General features: G+C 63.7%; 5 protein-coding genes across 5 annotated transcripts; all 5 read left to right on the forward strand.

The window, feature by feature from the left end:
- Window positions 1–32: 32 nt before the first annotated feature.
- LMXM_23_1330 (putative DNA polymerase zeta catalytic subunit) lies at window positions 33–9,212 on the forward strand (the record flags this gene model as incomplete). Its single annotated transcript, XM_003875726.1, has 1 exon — window positions 33–9,212. One exon carries the CDS (start codon window positions 33–35, stop codon window positions 9,210–9,212), a length of 9,180 nt encoding a protein of 3,059 aa, XP_003875775.1.
- Window positions 9,213–10,075: 863 nt separating this feature from the next.
- On the forward strand, window positions 10,076–12,124 carry LMXM_23_1340 (conserved hypothetical protein; the record flags this gene model as incomplete). The annotated part of the gene is made up of 1 exon (XM_003875727.1): window positions 10,076–12,124. One exon carries the CDS (start codon window positions 10,076–10,078, stop codon window positions 12,122–12,124), a length of 2,049 nt encoding a protein of 682 aa, XP_003875776.1.
- Window positions 12,125–13,019: 895 nt separating this feature from the next.
- LMXM_23_1350 (acetyltransferase-like protein) lies at window positions 13,020–15,128 on the forward strand (the record flags this gene model as incomplete). The annotated part of the gene is made up of 1 exon (XM_003875728.1): window positions 13,020–15,128. The coding sequence occupies one exon, from the start codon at window positions 13,020–13,022 to the stop codon at window positions 15,126–15,128; it is 2,109 nt and encodes a 702-aa protein (XP_003875777.1).
- Window positions 15,129–16,021: 893 nt separating this feature from the next.
- Window positions 16,022–17,269, forward strand: LMXM_23_1360 (conserved hypothetical protein; the record flags this gene model as incomplete). The annotated part of the gene is made up of 1 exon (XM_003875729.1): window positions 16,022–17,269. The coding sequence occupies one exon, from the start codon at window positions 16,022–16,024 to the stop codon at window positions 17,267–17,269; it is 1,248 nt and encodes a 415-aa protein (XP_003875778.1).
- A 2,475-nt stretch (window positions 17,270–19,744) lies between these two features.
- LMXM_23_1370 (mitochondrial carrier protein-like protein) lies at window positions 19,745–20,944 on the forward strand (the record flags this gene model as incomplete). The annotated part of the gene is made up of 1 exon (XM_003875730.1): window positions 19,745–20,944. The coding sequence occupies one exon, from the start codon at window positions 19,745–19,747 to the stop codon at window positions 20,942–20,944; it is 1,200 nt and encodes a 399-aa protein (XP_003875779.1).
- Between the last annotated feature and the right edge of the window lie 1,448 nt (window positions 20,945–22,392).

Genomic DNA, 22,392 nt, shown 5'->3' on the forward strand with positions numbered 1-22,392 from the left:
TCATCGCCCTTTCCCTCTCGCAAGCAGGCACCATGTACATGCAGGTGGTCTCCATCGAGCACTCGCTGGAGCGGCCGCATACAGCGTTGGGTGACGTAGCGCTGTCACCGATTTTCCATCGTGTGTCGGCGCGCTGTCCCGTGCTGCATCTCTTCGGGTACGTACACATTCCTTTCGATCTCACCCCCACCACGGGCGGCATCTCAGCACTTGTCGCCTTGGCTGAGTTTCGCCACGCGAGCAGCAGCGCTCCAGAGAACGAAGTCGACTGCCACGCGGAAGTCACGGCAGCGGCGACCTCACATTCCTTGTCTCGCGGAAGCAGCGAGGGTGGTATTCTGCGTCTCAACCCAGCCACTTCACTCGTTGGCCGACTCGGCGGCACCCCGGCGCCGGCGCAGCAGGAGGATGCCTCGCCCTCGCCGAAGAGGGTCCCGTGTGCTTTAGATGCTGATGGGCACCGCAACACGGCTGCCACGGCCGGCGTGGTAGCGCGGCACGGCAATGCACCATCCTCATCTTCTCTGCCTCCTTGTAGTACCCCCCACGCGGCTACGAGCGCCATCGGCGGCGACGGCGACCCGCTAATCTTAACAGACGGGAACCTTTGTAGCTCGGTTGCCTGGCGTGGCCGCTACACGCAACGCCGCGCCTGCCTTCATGTGCATGGAGTGTACCCATCGCTGCTGCTCCCCCAGTACGACCGCAACATCTCTGCCGATCAGCTGGCGGCACAGCTCGAGGCCGTGGCGCTCCGCGTTCTCGCGCGACAGGGCACCTTCGTGCCGAACCAACAGCTGGTGCACAATGTCCGCATCGTCCACCGCTTCAATGTGTACGGTTACCGGCCCCACGCGTATGCCTTTTACGAGGTGGAGCTCATCGACCCCGACTTGCTGCCAAGGGTGGTGGATGTGCTGCAGAACTCGACGGAGGTGGGTGGGCGGCAGTGGCAGCTGTACGATGCGCACTATCGGTATCAGACGCAGTTCATGGTGCGGTGGGGCGTGAATGGCGTCGCACCGTTTCTTCTTCCATCTGGACTGTGCCATGTGCGTCTGCCGACCGTTGCCGAGCTCTCGGAGAACTTGCCTGTTCTCTTGGCGTCGCTTGAAGCGGTGGGTAGACTGCAGGCGCCCCAACACAGCCGCGGTGACGACAGCGATGGCGCGAAACGAGAGCTGACGGATAAGGACGAGGAGGAGCACAGGCAAGCAGCTGCCAGTTCTCCGCAGCAGTCGCAGGCTCTCTTGCTCCGGCGCTGGCGACCTGATGAGCTGGGTCGCGCCACCACGGCAGAGGTGGAGTTGGACGTCGCTGGTGCCGATTTGCTCGATCACTTCTCCGCAATGGAGGAGGGGGAGGCTAAGGGTGCAGCAGCAGCGGCGCGGGGACGACGAAGGACCGTGACAGCCGGCGACAACCTCAGTTACACGCGCCGCATCATACGAGACTACTTCAGAGAGCATGGAGTGTCCAACGCTTGGCGCGTTGCGGACACCATCGCGATGGAGCGCCATCAGCAGGAGTGTGCGCATGTCGCGGCGGCCGAGTCGAAGGGTCAGGAGAGGCGCTGCGGCTACGTGATGCAGATCCAACGCGGCGATCCGGTGGTGCGGTGGCTGCGACACCGCATGCTAGAGTACTTGAAGGAGCGGGGGGAAGCCAATGCAGCGGTCGCAGCGGCGCTTGCCGCTCCTTCTGCGGTTTCCAAGACAGAAGAGGACGGCGAAGTGTCGACTGCCACGTGTCTCGCCAGCACCGGGGCTGCCGCGGCTTCGGTACGGCCCTTCTCGTCCACCGCTTCTCTTGTTGAAAGCCCTGCAACGCTGAAAGATCAGCGCGCCATTCGCCAGCAGCTCCTTGCCGAGTACCGCCAGCCTGGCGGCGCTACTGCAAGGGCACGTCGGGACGGCCACCGGCGCGGGGCCACAGACGCGATGACCACTCGCCCGTACGAAGACGGCCACATCGTCGTGCCGTCGTCGTGGGCGTATGTCGTCGACCAGGAATCAACCATCGCTGGGGGAGAGGCGCTGTACGCTGGCTTTAGCTCAGAGAGTCTGCAGCCTTCTGTGGAGCAGGGTCAGATCCAGGCGCAGCAGCCAGCAGCAGTGCCGGAGAATGCTGCGGGGCAGCCGATCCCCTCTTCATCCTCATACCAGTCCTTCTTTGCCGAGCTCTCGGCCACAGCCTACGCCGATGTCGTGGCTGCGCCGACGCAGGACTTGTTCACGGCGCTGGCACAGTCAAACGCGCCATCGTTACCGTCCCAGGGAGACGGTCCCGCCACCTCCGCCGCAGCAGGGGCCGTTGCAATACCGCGACGCAGTTCAATTAGCAGCAAGGAAGCAAGTGAGGCGGACTGCAGGGACATGCGGCCGACGGTGGAGACAACTCGTGAGCTGGCGAGCAACGCGGACGTGACCTTGACGTGCGCAGTTTCTAACTCGATGACCGCCGCGGCAGCGTCGCGTGTGGGCTCCTCGTGGTCGTCGTGGTCTTCGTGGTCGTCTGCGATGTCGTCGTCCTCTACTGCGTCCCTCTCCAGTGGCAGGACCTCCCCGGATCACGGCAACAGCTGTATGAATGGCCGCGGAGGCGTTGACCCGTCCTTTCTTGGCTCCTCAGCGGCACAGGCACGTGAGAGAGCCCAAGGAGAGCCGTCTCTCGGGGCATTGGACGCCGCAGCAGGCGTGCGCGAGACGCCCACGCAGCGACCGAAGCGGCCGTCTGTCGGGCGTTCTCCGAGGATCAGTGAAGGGCAAGGTGACAACTTCGCGTTTGACGCTCTGGACAGGATCGATGGGGAGGCGGTAAGGCCATCGGTCGGTGCCTCGCACAAAGATGGCTCACTTCCGCGACTGGGGAGCGACACCAGGAGCGCGGGATTGGACGAGCTGGCGGGTGCGAAAAACAACCACACTCCGGAGGGTGGGCGTCGCGGCGCTGGCATCGCTGCGGCCGCATCGCCGGCTACTCTGCCGCCCACCCGCCGCCTCACGTGTCACGGCTTGAGGGAGGGGGACTGCATTGGGTTTGTGCGTGTGCGCGACGTCGCGTCTTGTTGGCGTCACGGCGAGGTCCTGGCGATGGCCCGTGTCGCGGCGTTGACAGGAGAGACGACAGAGTTGCAGTGGCTGCTGCGCTTGAGCGAGACGCACTTCGCTGCGGAGGAGCAAGCGTTGGTGCGCCGTGGCTCATGGCTGCGAGCCCAACGACCGACCGCCGCCGCTAACACGGCGCCCTCGATGAGGGACCATCACAGCCACTTTTCTGGAACTGCACGCGACGTGCAACTGGGGGAAGTGGTGCTCAGCAACGTGTACGATAGCGTCCTCACCTCGGTGCTGGAGGGCGACGCGCAGGTGGCTGCGCTGTCCGCACCCACGCAACAGCTTCCTGCAAGGGACATCGCTGTTTCTGCGGCGCGTACTCTGGATATGGGGAGGATCGATTTAGAGGTGCGTGAGGCAGATCGGGAGGAGAGCAGCGTGTCGCGGCGACCGGGGCGTCGTCGTCCTTTACATGATGCGACTGCTGAGGTGCAAGTCTGGAGGGTTCTCTGTTTCACCGATGTGGCGGCGTATCACAGCATCGAAGGACCACCTGATGGCTGGTATCGGACCCACGCCGGACACCCCGGCTGCAGCCCACCTCCTCGGCTGCGAGTTCTCTGTCGTTACGCGTATCATGTCGAGGCCCGGGTGTTGACTAGTGTCTGCCCAGGTGTCTTCACGCCAGACGTGCGTAAGTCCGCTGCTGATGGCCGTCCTCTACCTTCTTCACGACGCGTCTCGTCGCGTGATGGCCAACACCTGGAGGGCGTTGAGAGAAGGGCTGATGCCACCCCGGCGCACCGCTCGTCGCACGCATGCGCCTCATCATCTCACGTGCTCTTCACTCAGCCTCAACCTCTGCTGCCTTTGGGCGACGCGCGCGCGCACTCGAGAGCAGCGGCGGCGTCACTCACATCCCCATCGACGCCCTTGTCCCCGCCCGTGGAGGTACCCGCGACGCCTGCCAAGGCGCCGTGGCTAGAGGCGAGTGAGGACGGATGCGAGGAGACGTTGCTGTTCCCCAGGAGTTCTACTTCCACTGGCAGCAGCCGGGGCGGAGGCAGACATGCGTCTAAACGGTGGGACGAGGCGGCGTCGGCTTGCGCTGCGCACTCCGCACTACTGGGCCTCACGCCGATGTCCAACAGGGCACCTTCGCAGAGCCCCTCCGAGGCTTCCGATAGACCTCCCTCATCTTCAGCTTCGGTGCAACCGCCACAACACGCCGCCGACGCCGCTCCGCCGCCTGCCGTTGAGCGCCTCTGGCGAGTCTCGTTAGCGCGAACGCCGCCGCCAGACTTTGCTGTCGGCTGTATGGGCGTCCTGTGCGGTGCGCAGGCGGTCCGCCATTTCGCTGCACACGCATTCGTTTCGCAGAAGCAAGCGCGGCTGCGCCGGCGTGGCGCCAGCTGCACAGCTGACGGTAGTCACGGCACCACAATAGACGCTGCGACGGTCGGTGCCATCGAGGAGGCGGACGCTGCTCCGCAGCTGCGGTTTTCGAACGAGGCGGCTGACGCTGACGGAGACGGGAGCGAGGAGCCGCCGGTTGGTGCAACGGTGAGAGATGGCTCGACGGTGAGTGGTGCGCGCAGCGGGGATACTCTAGTGGCGGCAAGGGGGAGAAAGGCAACGGAGGTCGTGGTGCTGTCGGGAGCTTCATCTTGCGCGCACAGCAGCTCTGCGGCGCCGATGGCATCATTCATGGTATCCTCTCTTACGGCCTCACAGTCGTCTTCATCATCGCTGGACCCCGTTCGCGAGGTGACGGCTTCGCAGCGTGGCTTCCTCGACCTTCTACAGGCAGGGAGGCGCATTGATGAGGCAGGTGCGCGCATGGTTTTGCTGCAGCATCGCGGTCAGCTGGGCTACATTGTGGATGGTATGCGACGCTGCTGTGCAGTGTCCGCCTCTGGACGCGAGGGTCTCTTCCTCTCGCGAAGGGGCGGCGGTGGTAGCAGCGGTGACTTGCGGGTGTGCGTCTCTGCTGTCACGTGGCCGTGGACCGCAGCGACGGAGGTAACGCCGAGTGACGTAGCGCTGCTGCCGTATCGGTATGAGGCGGTGGCGTCGTTCCCCGCCCCTTCCGTTAGCATTGCCGGGGCCTCGCGGAGCGCGAGGGTGGCGCCGACTGCCGCACGCGCGACGCCCACAGGCCGCGGCGTCAAGCAGAGCCTCCCTCTCTCGGTGGTGAGCAGGCGAAAGTCTACCAGCCACGTCCCTGGTTTTCCTCTCTCCGCCACACAGCAGCCGCAGCACCACCTGCAGTGCACTCTGCGCGTGCTCTACATTGAGGTGCTTCTTCACCGCCTGCCGGGAGACGCGTCTGCGTCGACGAGTGAGGTGCTCGCGGTGGGACTGGGACAGGCCACCACAGCCACCAACAGCGCCATCGCCGTTCGCCTGTTCTGCGTGGCCGCTCCAATACGCTGCTCAGCTGCGCATGCACCACCCCTTGTTGGACTGACCGAGGCGGTGCAGGTGGTGACGGTGCTGGACGAGGCGGTGCTCCTCGCGCGCGTGCGTGACGAGATCCTCGCGTACGACCCCGACATCTTGATTTCGTGGGATGGCGTCAAGTATGGGCTCGGGTGCTTGGCGCTGCGTTACCGGGCGGTGCTTCGGCGCAACCTGGCCTCTGACTTGTCACGCGTACTGCAGCATCACGGGTATCAGCGGACCAATGCAAATCGCGGGTCACACTCTGCAGCCGCCGCGTCAGCCTCGGGTGAGGATACTGGTGTCGACAGCGGCGCAGCTGAGCGCGCTTGCCCCTCAGTGGCAGAGGAAGGACCGGCAGAAATCGGACGCGGGGGCGCCGAGGCTAGCAAGCTCACCGCAGGAAGCTATCACTCGGGGCCACCTGCCTCCCATGCAGCCGCTCCCTTCACGGTTCGCCACGGCAGCAGCAGCGGCGGTGGCGGCGAGCCTGTGCCTTCTCAAGAATCTGGACAGAGCGCCACCGCCATGGCTGCGCGCTCTTCGGTGTTGTCTAGCGCTGCTTCTTCTGCATCCTGCGGGGCCCCGCTGATGGACTTGGGTGAAGATGGCGATGATGAGGATGGCGGCGGCACAGACGATGCTGGCGCCAAGGGTGGTGCGCGTGGCCGCAGAGGCAGTGCCTTGGCAGGGCACACGGTTGAGTACAGAGGAGGGCGCAGAATGCACTGGGAAGACACCGGATTGCGGCGGAATGGTCAGCCGCCGCTACTGGCGCGGCCGCGTGCAGCCGTCCATCTCCGCACCGCGGCGTCCGCGTCGACGTTGCCCGGGCCAGCGGCGGCTGACCAGTACGCGGAGCGGTTTGGCGCCAACATGCACGTGGTAGGGCGCATCTGCACGAGCCTCGGCAAGGACCTGCGTAAGGAAATAAAGATGCCCAGCTACTCCCTCCCAATGGTGCACGTTAAGCTGCTGGGGCAACCGCTGCCGTACTTCACAGACAGCTATGTTTCTGAGCTCTTCCTGACGCCGCAGTGCACCGATGCACCCGGCGGAGGCGAGCGGCACACGGCTCTGCGTTACCTCGCCTCACGCGTCGCCGCGCCGCACCGAATCGCGTGCAAGCTGCGCTGGTTCACGAGGCTGCTAGAGTTCTCGCGGATGTACGGTATCCTAACCAAGGAGGTCATCACGCGCGGCAGCCAGTTCCGCGTGGAGGCTACTCTCCTCCGCTTTGCCCATCCTCTCGGGTACGCTATGCTGTCGCCATCGTTGAGCCAGGTGCATCGCCAGCCCCGCATCGAGTGCATCCCGTTGGTGATGCAGCCCAAGTCGGACCTGTACCGCCATGACCCTGTGGTGGTGCTAGACTTCCGAAGCTTGTACCCGAGCATCATAATCGCCTACAACCTCTGCTACTCCACGTGCCTTGGCATAGTGCAGCCACACTCGCACGGACGACTCGGGGTGTTGCCGCGGTTCAGGCAAAGTGAAGCCGCGCTGGCGGAGCTGCTACCCGACGACGGCGCCCAGCACGATGGCGTCGTCTTCAGCCCCAGCGGCGCCATGTTCGTCCCCCCCAGCACACGAGTCGGTTTGCTGCCGCAGATGGTGCAGGCCGTGCTGGATGCGCGGTTCGAGGTGCAAGCCGCGCTGAAGCATATTGCGGTGCCGTCAGAGGACATGACGATGCAGCAGCGCCTGCAGGAGCAGCAGCTGGCGCTCAAGATGCTGGCGAACGTGACGTACGGGTACACAGCAGCGTCGTACACGGGCCGCATGCCGTGCGTCGACCTTGCCGAGGCGATCGTGTCGCTGGGGCGGCAGACGCTTGAGCGCGCCATGGCGCTCATACACAGCACTCCGGCGTGGCGGGCCGAGGTGGTCTACGGCGATACGGACAGCTTGTTCGTGCAGCTTGCCGGCCGGACCAAGGCAGACGCCTTTCGCATTGGCCAGGAGATGGCCGACGCGGTCACACGGTCGAACCCGGCGCCGATACGACTGCAGTTTGAGAAGGTGCTGCTGCCGTGCTTACTGCTCGTGAAGAAGCGGTACGCCGGGTACATGTGGAGCTCACCGACGCAGGAGGCTCCAACGTTCTTGGCGAAAGGGATTGAGGTGGTGCGACGCGACCAGTGCCCCGCCACGGCGCAGCTCACAGAGCAACTCCTGCGGCTGCTGCTGGACGGCGCCAGTGCGACAGCGCTGCGGCAGTCGTACTACGCGGCGGTGGAGCGGCTCCAGTCTGGGGCCGCAAACCCGCTTCAGTGCATCTTCCGCCGTGCGGTGAAGCTGGGCCGGTACAAGGACTCAGGTGACGCACACCTGCCGCTGGCCGCCCGCCTGGCCTTCCAGCAGATGGAGAAGGACGTCACACAGACGCCGTACTGGGGAGAGCGACTGCCGTACGTGGTGGTGCGATCCACCACTGCAGTCAACACGCTCACGGACAAGGTGGTTCACCCGGAGCGTCTCCTCCAGGTACACGACACCCACAGCTTGGACGCGACCTACTACATTGTGCGCCACGTGAACAGAACGCTTGATCGCATGTTCTACCTCGTCGGCATCAGCTTTGCGCGGTGGTATCAAGCAATGCCTCGGCGACGCACAGCGCACGCGGCGCTGCTGAACTTGCCGACCTTCATGGCAGCACAGCAGCAGCAGCAGTTGCAGGGCGGGGTGCCACCTGACGCGCGCGGTGCTGCCCCCCTTCCATTTTTCTCCGATACCGCGGGCGCCCCTCTAAGCCCGCGAAGCCGACAGATGCGCTTGGGGCAGCTGGCATCATTGATGGAGCGGCTACGCCACCACCACAGCAGCTCAGGCGTGTTGTCCGCTCTTAGCGGCGACGAGGATCCGAGTGGCGAGACGGTGCAGGTAACAGAGGTGGCGGACCTCACCTGCCCCTCGACACAAGAGGTGATCGACGTTGACCAGCTCACGACGCAGTGCAGCAATCGCCCATCGCCATCCTTGGCGGACGCCGCGCCGCCGCGGCTCGACTGCTTTCTGAAGCCTGGCCGGGCTGCATCTCGCCCTGGGCGACGGAGGCGGTGGCGCACTGCGACCCTTGACAGTTTCTACCCGCGCACACTCTGTGTGGTCTGCGAAGAAGAGACCGTCAGCTTGAACGACATCTCTCGACAGCAGGCCGTGTTGATGCATGTCGGAGTACTGGGATGCGGCGCAGCAGCGAGCGGCAGGCGTTGCTCTACAGTCGCTTATCCTCTCGCCTCCACAGCACCAGCGGCACCGCTTCCTCTTCCCCATCGCCTCCCGCCCATCTGCACGCGATGCTGGAGCGACCCGCTGTCGCTGTATCTCCGCGTACAGCAGCAGTGCCGCTCTATGAACCGGCAGATGGACGCACTGCAGGGGCTCTGCGCGCGCTGCATCAGCGGCGGCGGCGACGCCGGCGATGCCGCGGCGGACGAGTACAAGCTTGCCGTAGCAGACATGGAAGACATGGACGCCTTCTGCATGTCATCTACGTTGACGCGGCGCCGTAACTCTCCAGGGCACGCTTACGATGGCGTAGATGGGAGCACGCCACGCCACGTGCTGGCCGCGGTGGAGCTGTCCACCGAGGGTGTGCCGCGCGGGTGTGTGTCGGTCGACTGCGCTGTCGGATTCGAGAAGAAGTGGGTGACGGCACAGCGGGTGCAGTGGCAGGCCTTGCAGGCGTTCTTGAACAAGGTTTTGTGAGTAAGGGGGCCGTGGCTGCGAGCGATGAACCGCTTCCGCTGGCGCCAGGGTGCGCGCGGGTAGCACGATGGCTGACGACGTTGCCTCCGCTTTGCATCCTCAGCACGCACAGAAACTGTAGAATGCGCCGAGAGAGAGAGAGAGGCAGGAGGCGGATGTCGCACTGGTGGAGCGACCTTAGCGCAGGTCTTGTGCTCGCCCGCCTGCGGAGTGTCTCTGTATCTATGCGGTACATGGGTGCATGCTGCCGCCGTGTTTCAGGCGTCTCTGGAGGAGCGAGAGTGTCTTGGACCGGGTGCGCGCGGGCAATCCCGACCCGCTTCACCGCCACCTCCCTCTCGCCCGGACCACCGCACATGCACCCGCGCGCATGCCGGGTTTATCTGTGTCGCCTTTTTTTTCATGTCGTTGCCTCCGTTCCCTCCCTCCCTCCTTCCCGTTGTTCTTGGCTCTGCATCGCTCACCCACGCCCCCCTCCCCCTTCCCCCATTGCCGCCACGCCATTGGACTCGTGTCGCTCGCCCGCCTCGCCCTTCACTTATCTCTACACACGCACACGCACACAGCATCATTCTATCTGCGTCGGTACGCCGCGCAAGGCCGACGACATGCTCCAGTCACGCACACCCGGCAGGTGGTGTGTCGCACGCCGGTATGCATGCTTCAATGCGGCCATCACCTGCAGTTCGCCCTTGGAGTCGTCGACCCTGTCCACCTCGGCGACGCGCTTTTCAGGCCAGGCTTCAGCATTGCTATCCGTCGTTGGACCACGTGGGAGCAGCGCTGGTCGCCACAACACGTCCCATACTTCTACACTGCGGGAGTCGGTGCGACGCTGCCACACCAAAGCCACCGTCACCACGATGACGACCTCCAGCAGCATTGCCCCCTTCGACTCGGCGTCATTCCTATCCACGCTCTTGGAGCCTGACAGGACGGTTTTGCTGGAGGACACGACGCGCACCTACGCGACTATGGACGTGGTGGAGCGGTGTGACGTGTACGATCCGCGTGTGCCGAACGTCACGTCATCGCCGCGACCCACGACGGGGGACAGTGCGGCGCAGGCGGAGCTGGACGACGAGTCCGCCGATGGGGCGACAACGGCACCTGCGTACCCGCTACGTGCCGCGCACGCTCAGGGGCGGCTATGGTCGCACTTTGTGGGTGCCCAAGAGACGGCGGCGCCGAGGGGCCTGAACGAGGGTGCCGCCGAGCCGCCAGCGTGGTTTGTGCAGCTCTGCAGGGATTTGTACTTCCGCACCGACAGCGGAGCGGCAGACAAGCGAGTCGCCGACAACTTTGACGTCATCGCCCAGGCAAGCGATCCGCTGGCCGACCAGGCGGCAGCTGGGGCGGCGCCGCCACCACTGCCTGCTAGCACCTCTTCTGCCTTCACGCGGGCTCAGCGCGCTGACGACTCTGTGGAGGTGGATCCGTACGTTTGGCTGCCCTTCGACCTGCTTGACGTGAAGGACTACAACGTGGGGCCGTACGAGTTTCCGCCCGCCGCGACATACACGGTGGAGCAGCAGGTGAAGCTGTGCCTTGGGCAGCGGCACAAGGAGTACGTGCACTTCTGCAACACCTACTGCTTCCCTGAGCGCTGGCAGATGCCGACCTCGATAGGCACGCAGCCGGCGCGACTGCTGGTCGACCCGTCGTGTCCCACGCCGGTGGTCTTTCTACAGCTCTCTCATGACTTTCCGCCTGCGATGTGGCTGCCCATGAAGCCCTCCGTGGCTGCCATCCGCGGTGTCCTCAGTAGTTTCGCGACCCAGGCTTTCCTGCACCGCGAAGAGCAGCACGCTGTGTTCGCCCACCGGTACGAGGCGGTGAAGCGGATCATGGAGTTGCAGCAGCTGCCCACCACGCAGGAGGGCGATGTGCTGCGCTTCATGGCGTACGAGGCACGTAACACCCCGTACCTCGATGCCCCGCTGCGCGAGTACCCGAACCAGCAGGAGTTTTTTCTCGGTGAGTACGACGACCCGGAGCGGCTGCTCGAGCACTTCGACCTCTGCCCATTCGTCTTCGCCATCTCTCATCTCCGTACAGTGACGGACCTACACGCCGAGCACATGACGCCGACGATCGAGGGGGCCGGCGTAGCGCCGTCCCTCTTCCGCTGCATCTTCTCGAAGGCCCTGATCCAGATCTCCGTGCACCTCTCGGCGGAGGTGAAGCTGCCACCGCAGGACCCAGAGGCGTTCCACTTTATGTGGAAGGACTCCCAGGTGGTGCCCAAGATGAAGATCCCCGTCTTCGCGCGAGTGTCGTGGCCGGAGAACCGCAACCTCTGCGGCGGTGGCCTTCTGGCGCGCCGCTTCAACAAGCTCTTCAGCACCGAGTTCGCCTCTGATACGCCGGTGGACGCTATCCTCAGTGTTTACTACGTGATGCAGTGGGCGCAGCGGGCGCAGGACCTGCTGGGTGTGCGTGGCATGCGGCAGCGCGTGGCGGAGCTGGAGGCTGCGGCTCACCTTCCCGAGCCGGCGAAGCTGTACCCCGGCACCCGCGAGATCCCCAACCCGGAATACACGGCCCAGGAGCGGCTGGGAATGCACATCCAGTACTTGAGCCACCTGGGCGATCCGCAGGTGCTGGAGACCATCCAGGCGCTGCTGCCGACGGCGCCCGCGCCGGTGCGGATGGGCTGCGCCAAGGCGGCACTGATTGCCGGAGACCGGGAACTCTTTCGCCGCATCGTCTCCAGCGAGCCGCCGGGCCGAATGCAGCACTACATGACGAAGCTTGTTGTGAAGCGAAAGACGCGTGACCTTGTCGACCCAGAGCCGCGCCTGCTGGAGGATCAGTATGAATTTGCCGCCCCGCTGTGGACGAAGCGGGGGACGCGCATTGACCGCAACACGCTGGAGGGTGCTGTAGATGCAGCTCGGCTGCTGCGGTAGTAGGGCCGCCCCTCAACTCGGAGCCATCGCGCTTCGGTGCACCCAACCACCCCTTTCCCCTTATAACAGAGCAAGAGAAGGCGCCCGCGGAGGCAAGCCCTTTAAGTGAGTAACGGTACCTACCCTTCATGCGCGCCGCGACGAGACAGACACGGAAGCCACGGTGTGCTGCTCGAACGCCTCGAGAAGGGCGGGGCGGGGGGCGGGCTGGAAGGGGCACGCATGAAGGGGATGCGAAGTGAAATAAATGAAAAGGGAAGCACGGGCCGAGCACGCGGACGTCGTACTGCTTCACGCGTTGGCCACTTGTACCCCCCTACCTCCCCCTGACACACAACTACACACTGTGCACGCCAATGTGAGCGCGTGTTCGGTGACCTGGCGAGGCAGTCGAGCGGGCTGGTTTCTGCGCACACAAGCAAGCTCATCCTACGTGCGTACGTGCGTGAGTCTCTTGCGACGCTGACTGGCTCGGTCCTTCGCTGTCTATTCACCGCTATCACCCGCCCGCTTCGTCCCTTGCCTGTCGCTCTTCCCTCTCCGTCCTCTTCCTCTCTCGCCCAAACACCCGACCCACCGATGGCAATGATCCCGTCGCGCACATGCGCCCACACACACGCGTCTGTCGCCGCTTACACTCTTGCTCATGAGCGCAGGTACACGCACACAGCCGCAGCAACAGCAGCACCAGCAGTGACACCCCTTTCAGCCCGCCTGCCACCCCTGGAGCCCACACTCGCTTCTCCTCTGTTCTGCCCTTTCGTGCCTCGCCTTGCCGTCCTCCTCGTCAAGATCGTCAAGTGCGCCAGTGCGGTGGACGACACATCGCTTTCTGTGTCGCTGTATCGCCGCTCTCCTCCTCCCTCTCCGTACTCGACGGCATCTCGCATCTTGGATGTCCGACGGCGCCGACATCGACGAGGCAGCCCGCAAGCGCTTGCGGGCGGAGGCTCCGTTCACCTCTCCTCCTCCTCCTGCAGCATCACTTCTCCCCTGTGACGCATCGCGCAACGGTGAGTCGGCAGTGGCGGCCGCCCACAACCTGGTGGCCCCGGCGGGCCCTCACAAGGAGGGCAGCGTTGCATCGACGTTACATGTAAGCTCCAAGGAGGCCCGCTTCGAGGGCCGCTGCATGCCGCCGTCCTTCCACTCGCTTCTGGGGGAGTACGAGGTGCCGGAGGAGGCGAAGGATGTGGAAGACCTCGTGGGTGGCCACGAGGACTTCAGCGACCTCCCCGAGGCCCGCCGCGAGGCGCTCCTGCAGTCCGTGCGCACTCTGGTAAAGAAGGCAGCGGGGGCCAGCTCCGCGGAGCAGCTCGAGCACCTGCGCGTGAAGGCGTCGCGCCTGCACGGCTTCAAGGACACGGCGCGCAAGTCGGAGCTGACGGCGGCATACAGGCAGCTCGTCCGCGAAGGCGCCATTGGCGAGAACGCCGTCGTCGAGGCGCTGCTAATTCGCAAGAAAGGAAAGTCTCACAGCGGAGTGCTCGTGGTGACGGTGTTCATGGGCCCTGGCGAGTTCAGCTGCCCCAAGGACTGTCACTACTGCCCCAACCAGCCCGGCATCGCCCGCAGCTACTTGCTGAAGGAGCCGGGGGTGCTGCGCGGCTTCCGCAACGGCTGGGATCCCATCAGCCAGCTCTACGACCGCGCCAGCGCGCTGGAGAACAACGGGCATGTTGTGGACAAGATCGAGCTCATCATCCTTGGCGGCACCTTCTCCTTCTACCCTCAGCGCTACGCCGAGGAGTTTATGACGGCATCCTTTTACGCCGCTAACACGTACTACGACTCGGCGCCGCTGCGGCCAATGCGCAGCTTGGCGGAGGAGCTGACGCTGAACGAGGACGCGCGGTGCCGCATCATCGGCATCACGGTAGAGACGCGGCCCGACTACATTAGCGCACGCGAGCTGCGCCGCTTTCGCTCCCTCGGCGTAACACGCGTGCAGCTCGGCATCCAGCACCTTGACGATGACATCTTGAACATCATCAATCGCGACTGCCCCACGGCGAAGACAGTCGTCGCGATCCGGCGGCTGCTGGACGCCGGATTCAAGGTGGATGCGCACTGGATGCCTGACCTGCCAGGGAGCAGTTTTGAGAAGGACATGGAGCTCTTCGAGACGCTCTTCTCAGCTGAGAACGAGTTGTTCCAGGTGGACCAATGGAAGGTGTACCCCACCGCCACGGTGCCCTTCACCACAATCAGCGAGTGGTACGCGCAGGGTAAATACAAGCCCTATGCGGAGCTGGATAACGGTGCCTACATGGTGAAGCTGCTGGTCTACATTATGGAGCACTGCCCGTACCGCATCCGGCTCAACCGCATTATCCGCGATATCCCGACGACGTACATCATGGGAGGGGAGAAGCGGTGCAACCTGCGCCAGGTGATCGAGGCTGAGATGCGCGCACGCCACATCCGATGCAAGGACATCCGCGAGCGCGAATGCAAGGGAAACCCCGTCGACCGGGCCAACACCCACCTCTTCACGGACGAGTTCCGCGCCAGCGAGGGGACGGAGTTCTACCTGTCCGTGGAGAACAAAGATCGCACGCAGCTGTACGGCCATCTCCGCCTGCGACTGCGCGACGACGCTTCACGGGAGGAGAGCAACATCCTGCCGGTGCTCCGGGGCTGTGCTCTCATTCGCGAGCTGCACACGTACGGCAAGCTCATCGCCGTCAGCCAGCAGAACACCGGGCGCGAGACGCAGCACGTTGGGGTCGGGACGCAACTTATGCGGGAGGCTGAGCGCATCGCCAAGGAGCGCGGCTACCACCGCATGGCCGTGATTGCCGGCGTCGGAGTGCGCCGCTACTACGCAAAACTCGGCTATCGACTCGAGGACACGTACATGGTGAAGGAGCTGGATGAACAGGCGAGCACCATCACGGAGGATCAGGTGGTGCAGGACGACGACAACGAGAACTCAGCCTACAGCAGCTTCCTGAGCACCATCAAGTCCTTCTTTGGTCTCCAGAAGACAACAGCCAGGTGAGAAGAATCCGCGTAAGCTAGAGGGGAGGGCAGTGACTGCGCCACTGCCAACGCCGGGCTTCCCTCTCTCGCCTCTGCCTGTTTACTTGCCTTGCCCGACTCTGCTGATATGGTGGCTTATGTAGCGCGCACTGTCACGAGTGTCTCTGCAACCCCGGCTGCTGTGCCGCCCTTCTCTCTCTAGCGGTTGCCCTGCAGTTCAGTCGTCCACCCTCCCCTCCGCACGTCTGCGAGCAGGCGTGCTCGCGCTGTCGCCTCTTGTCTCTACCTTTGTGCCTTCTGTCATCTTCTCCGACTGTGCCAGATGGGGGCGGCCCATCGTCGAGTAAGCGGTGTCATGCCGCTAACACTGAAGAAGTGCACAAAAAGGTGTGCTCTGCGAAATTTGACGGTCGAGGCGCTCTCACTCGCTTCGCTGCTTCCGCTTCGCTATCCTCTCCGCTCGCACATCACGGCAGCCGCGCCCGATCTTGCGAGTGTCCATGTGTGGTATATCCGTGCTTGTGGGTCTTTGCCGTCCACTTCTTGTTTTTACTGCACGCACGCGCAGGCGGCTACCCCATGTTGCCGTGTTGGCCTACAGCGCATCAACAAGCCTTTTCTCCTTCTCCCTCTCCCCATCGTCATCCGCCGTGCCGCTCAGCCCGGCCGCTATCGCTTGGGGCCTCGCCTACACACGAGGCCCTTTCTCCCTACCTTGGTCCCACGACTTGTCCTCACCGCAACGCAGCCTTCCGCCCCACTCCTCTGGCAAGCCCTCGCAGCAGCCATCGCACACGCACCCGCACACACGCACCACGCACACACAGGACGACAGCGGCGAGAAAATTTAAAAAACAACAAAACGAAGCGACAGGCGGCATGCGGCGGCACGGCGGCTGCGGTACGAGCGTGATGACGGGGCGTACCTCCCTGGTCGCCCCGCTCTCCTCTACTTGCGCCCTGGTGTCGACGACGGCGCACGCGGGGGCGCCGTCTCTGCCGGCGTTTTTCTCCGCCCCGCTTCACATGGCGCAGCGGCACAAGTCCTTCGCGTCCACGATCCACGACATGACAATCATGCGCATGGGGTCCTCGTACAAGCCGGGTACGTACAGCTCCAAGGACGTCACCTCGGGTCCGCAGGCCGGCATCGGTCATGACCCTGTCTTCACCAGTTTCTTCTTGAAGAAGATGGTGGGACCACTGCGGCGCAAGCAGAGCAACTCGCCAGAGGACTTCTTCAATGTGGACGAAGCTGGCAAGTGGATGGACGCCAAGAACGCGGCGAAGGTCCTCGGCATCAAGGAGGAGGCGCTGCCGAAGCTGACCAAGGCGACGCTGGAGGATGTGTTCAGGAGGGAGTACAAGGGGCGCACCAACGCGCATCAAGAGGAGGTGATGATCGCGACGGAGGTTCTCCTCGAGTACCTCGACTCGTCTGTGTACATGAAGAAGAGTCGGCAGTACTACCGCAAGTTCCTGGAGAACGCCAGGCTCGAGGTGGATGCCGAACTGACCAGGGGGGAGCGCGAGCGAAATGAGTCGCTCATATGGTGGTTCAGCATTGCAATCACCGGCGCCTGCGCCATTGTCTTCTTCGTTGCCTACTCCCGAAAGTACGTCACGCGCAGTGACGTGGCCAGCATCGGCGCCAAGACGTCCGAGTACTTTGTTATGACGTTCCTGCAGCCGAAGAACACGGAGCCGAAGCCGGACTACAATACTCGGTACTTCAACACACCCAGCTCAATGGAGCTGGACAAGAAGAACGGCCGGTACCCTAAGCAGTTTCTGAGCACGGATGAGATTCGCCAGGCCGAACGCTCAGCAGCCTACGAGGAGCAAGAAGAGGCTGAGATGTTGAGGCTGTTTAACGATGAGCGGGAGCGTAGCGTGCGTGATCGCCAGGATGACAAGGCTCGCGAAAGCCGCGTCTCCGTTTACCTTTCTGAAAAGGCCGAGGCGGCGGAGCAGCCTGCGCCATCACGTGACAGCAGCGACAAGACCGCGTTTGAGAGGTTGACCTTCCAGGAGTTCAGTGGCATGCTGGCCCGCAACTTCGGCGGCGGCTCACGCTTTCAGCGGCTGACGGAGGAGACGTCGTCGCGCACGGAGCGCTTGAACGCCGCGCGTGAGCGAATCAAGTCGGCGAACTCGTAGCGGCGCTGAGCCGGTGTTTGTGGAGGGGAGGGCTGGGGAGAGGCGATCATGGTGGTGGTGGTGGTGAGGGATGTGCTGGGGGTGGATGGACCCAAAGCACCTTTACTGTCGCCTTGCCTGTCTCTTGACGTTTTTTGTGTGCCTTCAGCTCTAACAGCGTTTCGCTGGTGCTCGCAGAAGTTGCCATGCCCCTTATTCACATAGACGGCTTATGCTTCACTGGTGTCTCCCCGGGTGACGTGAGGCACACCTCCGTGGGTGGCATCACAGGGCCCAGCAACCCCCCACGCTCTGTTTGTGTGGGGAGAGGCCAAGCAGCCCGCACCCTATCCCATGCCGATGCCGAGCAAACCTCTGGTGGTGACAGGGCCAAGCACCAACGACCTAGGGGAGCCAGAGCGGTGCATCGCTGCTGATGTCGGCGGTGAGGTCCTGGACGGCGCACATGCTTGTGCCTTTGATATGCAGTAGGCAGAGCGGCAACGCGACTCGAGCGTATCCCACACCAGGCCCTCACACTGCCCACGGGTGGGAGGTGCCCCGGGTGTCACGCCGAGGGACGCCGGCGGGGGTGGCGGTTTGGTGCAGGGGCCGTGCGCCGGTGACCGAGTCGGCGCACTGCTGTGGCTTGTGTCTACGGCTTCTTCGCAGCACGGGATGGGGGCCTGTGACACGCCGGTTGTTGGTGGTGGCTGAAGCGCGGGGCTGAGCTCGTGTCGCACGGCACAGAGGGTGGACAGGCGGAAAGGATGGGGAGAAGGCGTCAGTGCCCTCTGACTTTTTATCATAACGTGTGTGCGTCTTGGATGACGCCTTTCTCATAGAGGAGACAAACACGCAGGCGCAGAGGAGGCAGAGGGCTCCCGGGGAGCCCTGGCTACTTCGGACTGCACACAAGCTGTTGGCGGCTTTAGCGCTCTGACGGGGTCGATGGTGCTTCACGGTGGTGCTGCAAACGACCTCGGGCAGAGCGGGTGATGCGCACTGCGCTTTTCGCGGGTGCATCGCGCGCACGTGAGGTCAGCGGTGGGGCTGAGAGCCTCCCGTGCGGAGGGAGAAGGCTGCACGGTCGCCAACACACACGTGATGCGTCACAACGTCACTCCTTTGCGCCTTTTCTTTAAAAAACTGTCTTGCGTTGAGTCTCTGCGGCGAATTCTGTGACGGTGGTGGCGAAGAAGGTTGACGGCAAGCAGGAGCGTGAGCGGCCTCTAGGCGTCTCGTCGGTGACATCCTTAACGCCTTGCGCTTTTTCGTATTGCGCTGCCTCTGTACCCCTTCGATAGCCACAAGGCCCGCTTTACTGCCTAAGCGAACCGCCTTCGCACCCCTTCCCCTCCCCCCGCCGACCACCACACCCGGATTCGCTTCGCGTTGGAGGCGGGGGCTCTCACTGCCACTTCGTGAGTAGAACCGCCGAACCCAAAGCCACGCCAAGCCGCCAAACGTCCGGGGTGGGGTGGGGTGCGCCCACCCGCGAGGGGGGGGGGCGGCATTCGAGTGGACGTCTGTGCACCGCTGTCCGTCCCCCCTTCCTTTCCGAGTGGCTGGTTGAGGGGGACCCCCGCACCGTTGCCTCTCTCTCTCACCGTCCTGTTGGGGGCAGTGGAGGAGTGTGCCGGTGTGCGCATGTGCCTGCCCTCCCCAGCCTGTCTTCCGCTCTGTCTGTCGGTCTCTGTCTCTGCATCACTTTCTCTTCTCTTCCGCGGAGACGTCTTCGCTGGAAAGCCTTCTCCGCGAGGGTCATTCGTGCACGCATTGGTACCCGCGACGGGCTGACAAGACGACAACCACGACCACCTCGACCACCTTCGTCGTGAGCCGACCATATTAACCAACCGCACGCACCTTCTTTGCGTCGTCGTTTTTTTCTTCTGTGTTTCACTCGCACCCATCCAATATTTACCTTTAGGTATCAGAGAGCGGCGCGTGGGCGTGCGTGCGTGTGTGCCACTTCCCCCCTGTCCTCTCACGGCTGTTTATATACAGACGCGCCCTCTGTCTCTGCTGCTGCTGCTGCAGCGGTGGCGGCGGCGACCTCCACTACGGCGTGAGCGGACCGGAGTGCCCGCACACGTCGGTGCCGCGCCTTTTTCGCCGTCATCGCTTCTGCGCAGCCAAAGCTGTGCACCGCGAAACGTTGTTTTCTCTGCACCATCCTTGGTGTACCAGTCTCTCACCTCATATATAGGATAACACTCTCTCTTGCGGGGCGCTCTTACGGCCCTTCCTCGCTTCCTGTGGGCGGCGGCGCTGCGCGACTGCAGCCACGGCCCGTGCTACCGCAGCCGCTTGCTGTGACCAATATTGTGACTGTCAATATCTTCCACGTCCCCCGCGAGTGCCCTTCGTTAAGCGCCTCCCCTACACACCCACACACGCTACACTTTCCTCAGTGTAGTGTCCGCTGCAGGCTTTGGGTAGGTACTGCAGCCAAAGGACGGAGGATAAGGAGAGGGGCCAGCGCTGTCAAGCATGCTGGTGCACACAGCGCAGTCGTCTCCGGGTACCTATGTGGAGGGGTATGGGAGCAGCTCCGACACGGCAACGCCACCTGCGGCTGCTGCGCGGCATGATGCCAAGCTGAGGTCCCCCAAGACAGCCGGCGCAGATGGCGGTAGTCGCAACTACAACGCGGACACACTCTATGCGGATCCCGAAATAACAGCCTTGGCCTCCTCCGTGGCGACGACGGTGGCCAAGTCGCTGCTGCACCCGCTCGACACTCTCAAGTGCCGAGTGCAGCTGCTGCGCACCGACGTGCCTGGGCCGCCACCGTGCCAGCGTTATCTTAAATGGACCAGCAAGCAGTCACCAGGTCTGCTGCGCAGTCGTCTGCGACAGCTTCGGTACCAATACGCTGGTAAGTGGACGCCGGGACACATCTACGGCGGGCTGCCGGTGAAACTCCTCTTCTACGTTCCCTACCAGGCCACGTACGTATCGAGCTACAACTTTGCACAGCGCACGCTGGAGGCGGCTGGCAGGGAGGGCGAGGATGCGGCGGGCCATCGCTCCAAGAACTACGTGTGGCACACTGTTGCCTCGGCGGTCTTCGCTGAGGCGGTGAGCGCCGGGCTGCGTGTGCCGATGGAAACCATGAAGATGCGCATTCAGTCTGCTGCCGCCTCCGGCTCGCTGCACGCGCTGCAGCAGCTGTGGCGACAGGGCTTCGCTTCCTGCGTGCGCCTCGCCGTGCCACAGACCCTCATGCACGACATTCCGTACTCGATCATTCAGTGGGTGGTGTACGAGTCCCTGCGGCCGTGGACCCAGAAGTGGAAGGAGCATGCGGTGCAGAGGGGAGGTGGCGGGGAGCTGGCGGCAACGCCGTCGGTGCCGCCGAGCTTCTGGACTCTCTATGGAGCGGAGCTGGCGCGTACCTTCCTCTCTGGCGGCTTCAGCGGCCTCTTGGCGTCTGTCTTGACAGCGCCGCTGGACAACATCCGCACGCGCATTGTGGTGGCCACGGCACAGAATTGCCATCTGACTGTCGCGTATGTGGTGCGAGACGCCTATCAGCGCGAGGGCATGCGCGGCTTCGTGCGTGGCGGCGGCATGCGTGTGCTGTGGGTCACAGCGAACATGGCTTGCTACTTTCCTCTCTTCGAAGGTGTCCGCTTGCTGTTGCAGAGGCGCGGAGATGAAGGCAACAGCACCGGCACGTCTTCGTGATGAACGAGGAGCATGCTCGCACAAGGGTGGCAGAGGAGCACTGGAAGCTATGCGCTCAGGCATGCTGCCCCCTCCACGCACCTTGCTGCCGTCAACGCGCGCGCGCAGCGCCTCAGGCCTCTGTGCCTTTCCGGTCTCTCCCTCTCTCTGCTTGAGCCTCAACACACCTAACAAACACCGGGAATGGCGGGTGCAAGCATGTCATGGGCAGGCGGAAGCAGGGGATAGAGTCTCCCAGGAGGGCGTTCGCGACGTGCAGGCGTACACTCTCCATATCCCTGTTGAAGATCGAACCGTACATCAGCAGCGCTGCCCCGCTCCCCTTCCTCGGCACTGGGTGTGCAGGCGTGGTGGTTGCCTCTTCCGACTGTCTGTGAGCGTTTCCTTCTCGGAACGTCTGCATTAAGCAGCTGAGGGGTGGGCGCAGGTCTGGCTGGCTGGCTTGGTGTGTGCGTGTGTGCCCCCCCCCTCCACACACACACACAGCTGAGGGATCTTCCCGCTCTCTCTCATGCATGTCCTCATCGCCGCCTCCGCCCGGGTGACGTGAGGCACACCTCCGTGCGTGGCATCACAGGGCCCAGCAACCCCCCACGCTCTGTTTGTGTGGGGAGAGGCCAAGCAGCCCGCACCCTATCCCATGCCGATGCCGAGCAAACCTCTGGTGGTGACAGGGCCAAGCACCAACGACCTAGGGGAGCCAGAGCGGTGCATCGCTGCTGATGTCGGCGGTGAGGTCCTGGACGGCGCACATGCTTGTGCCTTTGATATGCAGTAGGCAGAGCGGCAACGCGACTCGAGCGTATCCCACACCAGGCCCTCACACTGCCCACGGGTGGGAGGTGCCCCGGGTGTCACGCCGAGGGACGCCGGCGGGGGTGGCGGTTTGGTGCAGGGGCCGTGCGCCGGTGACCGAGTCGGCGCACTGCTGTGGCTTGTGTCTACGGCTTCTTCGCAGCACGGGATGGGGGCCTGTGACACGCCGGTTGTTGGTGGTGGCTGAAGCGCGGGGCTGAGCTCGTGTCGCACGGCACAGAGGGTGGACAGGCGGAAAGCGCAAAGTGTCATGGTTCCACGAACACGCAAGAAGTATGCACACACGCACCACCACAGCTCATCTTCCTCTGCTGCACTGCGGCTGTGCTAAAGGCACCAGACCCGCCAACACCGTTCGGCGTCGTTCAGTCCACTGCAGACAGCGCTGGCTTAGCCCAGGATCACGCTTAACATCGCTGCGGCGAGCCTAGAAGCTGCAGCTGGACGGGTGTAAATTATTGAATCGTGGGCGGGTTCCGTAGTAAGCGAACACGTTGTAACTGTGACCGCGAGTCTATGCGGCGCGCGGCCAGCCTAGACCTGTCCGCTGGTACCAAGAGCCCGCCCTCCCATACGCGAGGGCAGCTTGCAGATTCTTCGCCTCCCCACTAAGTGATTGCTAAACCACGGCA

The sequence above is a fragment of the Leishmania mexicana genome, chromosome 23 (genome assembly GCF_000234665.1).
Source record: "Leishmania mexicana MHOM/GT/2001/U1103 complete genome, chromosome 23".
Lineage (NCBI taxonomy): Eukaryota > Euglenozoa > Kinetoplastea > Trypanosomatida > Trypanosomatidae > Leishmania > Leishmania mexicana.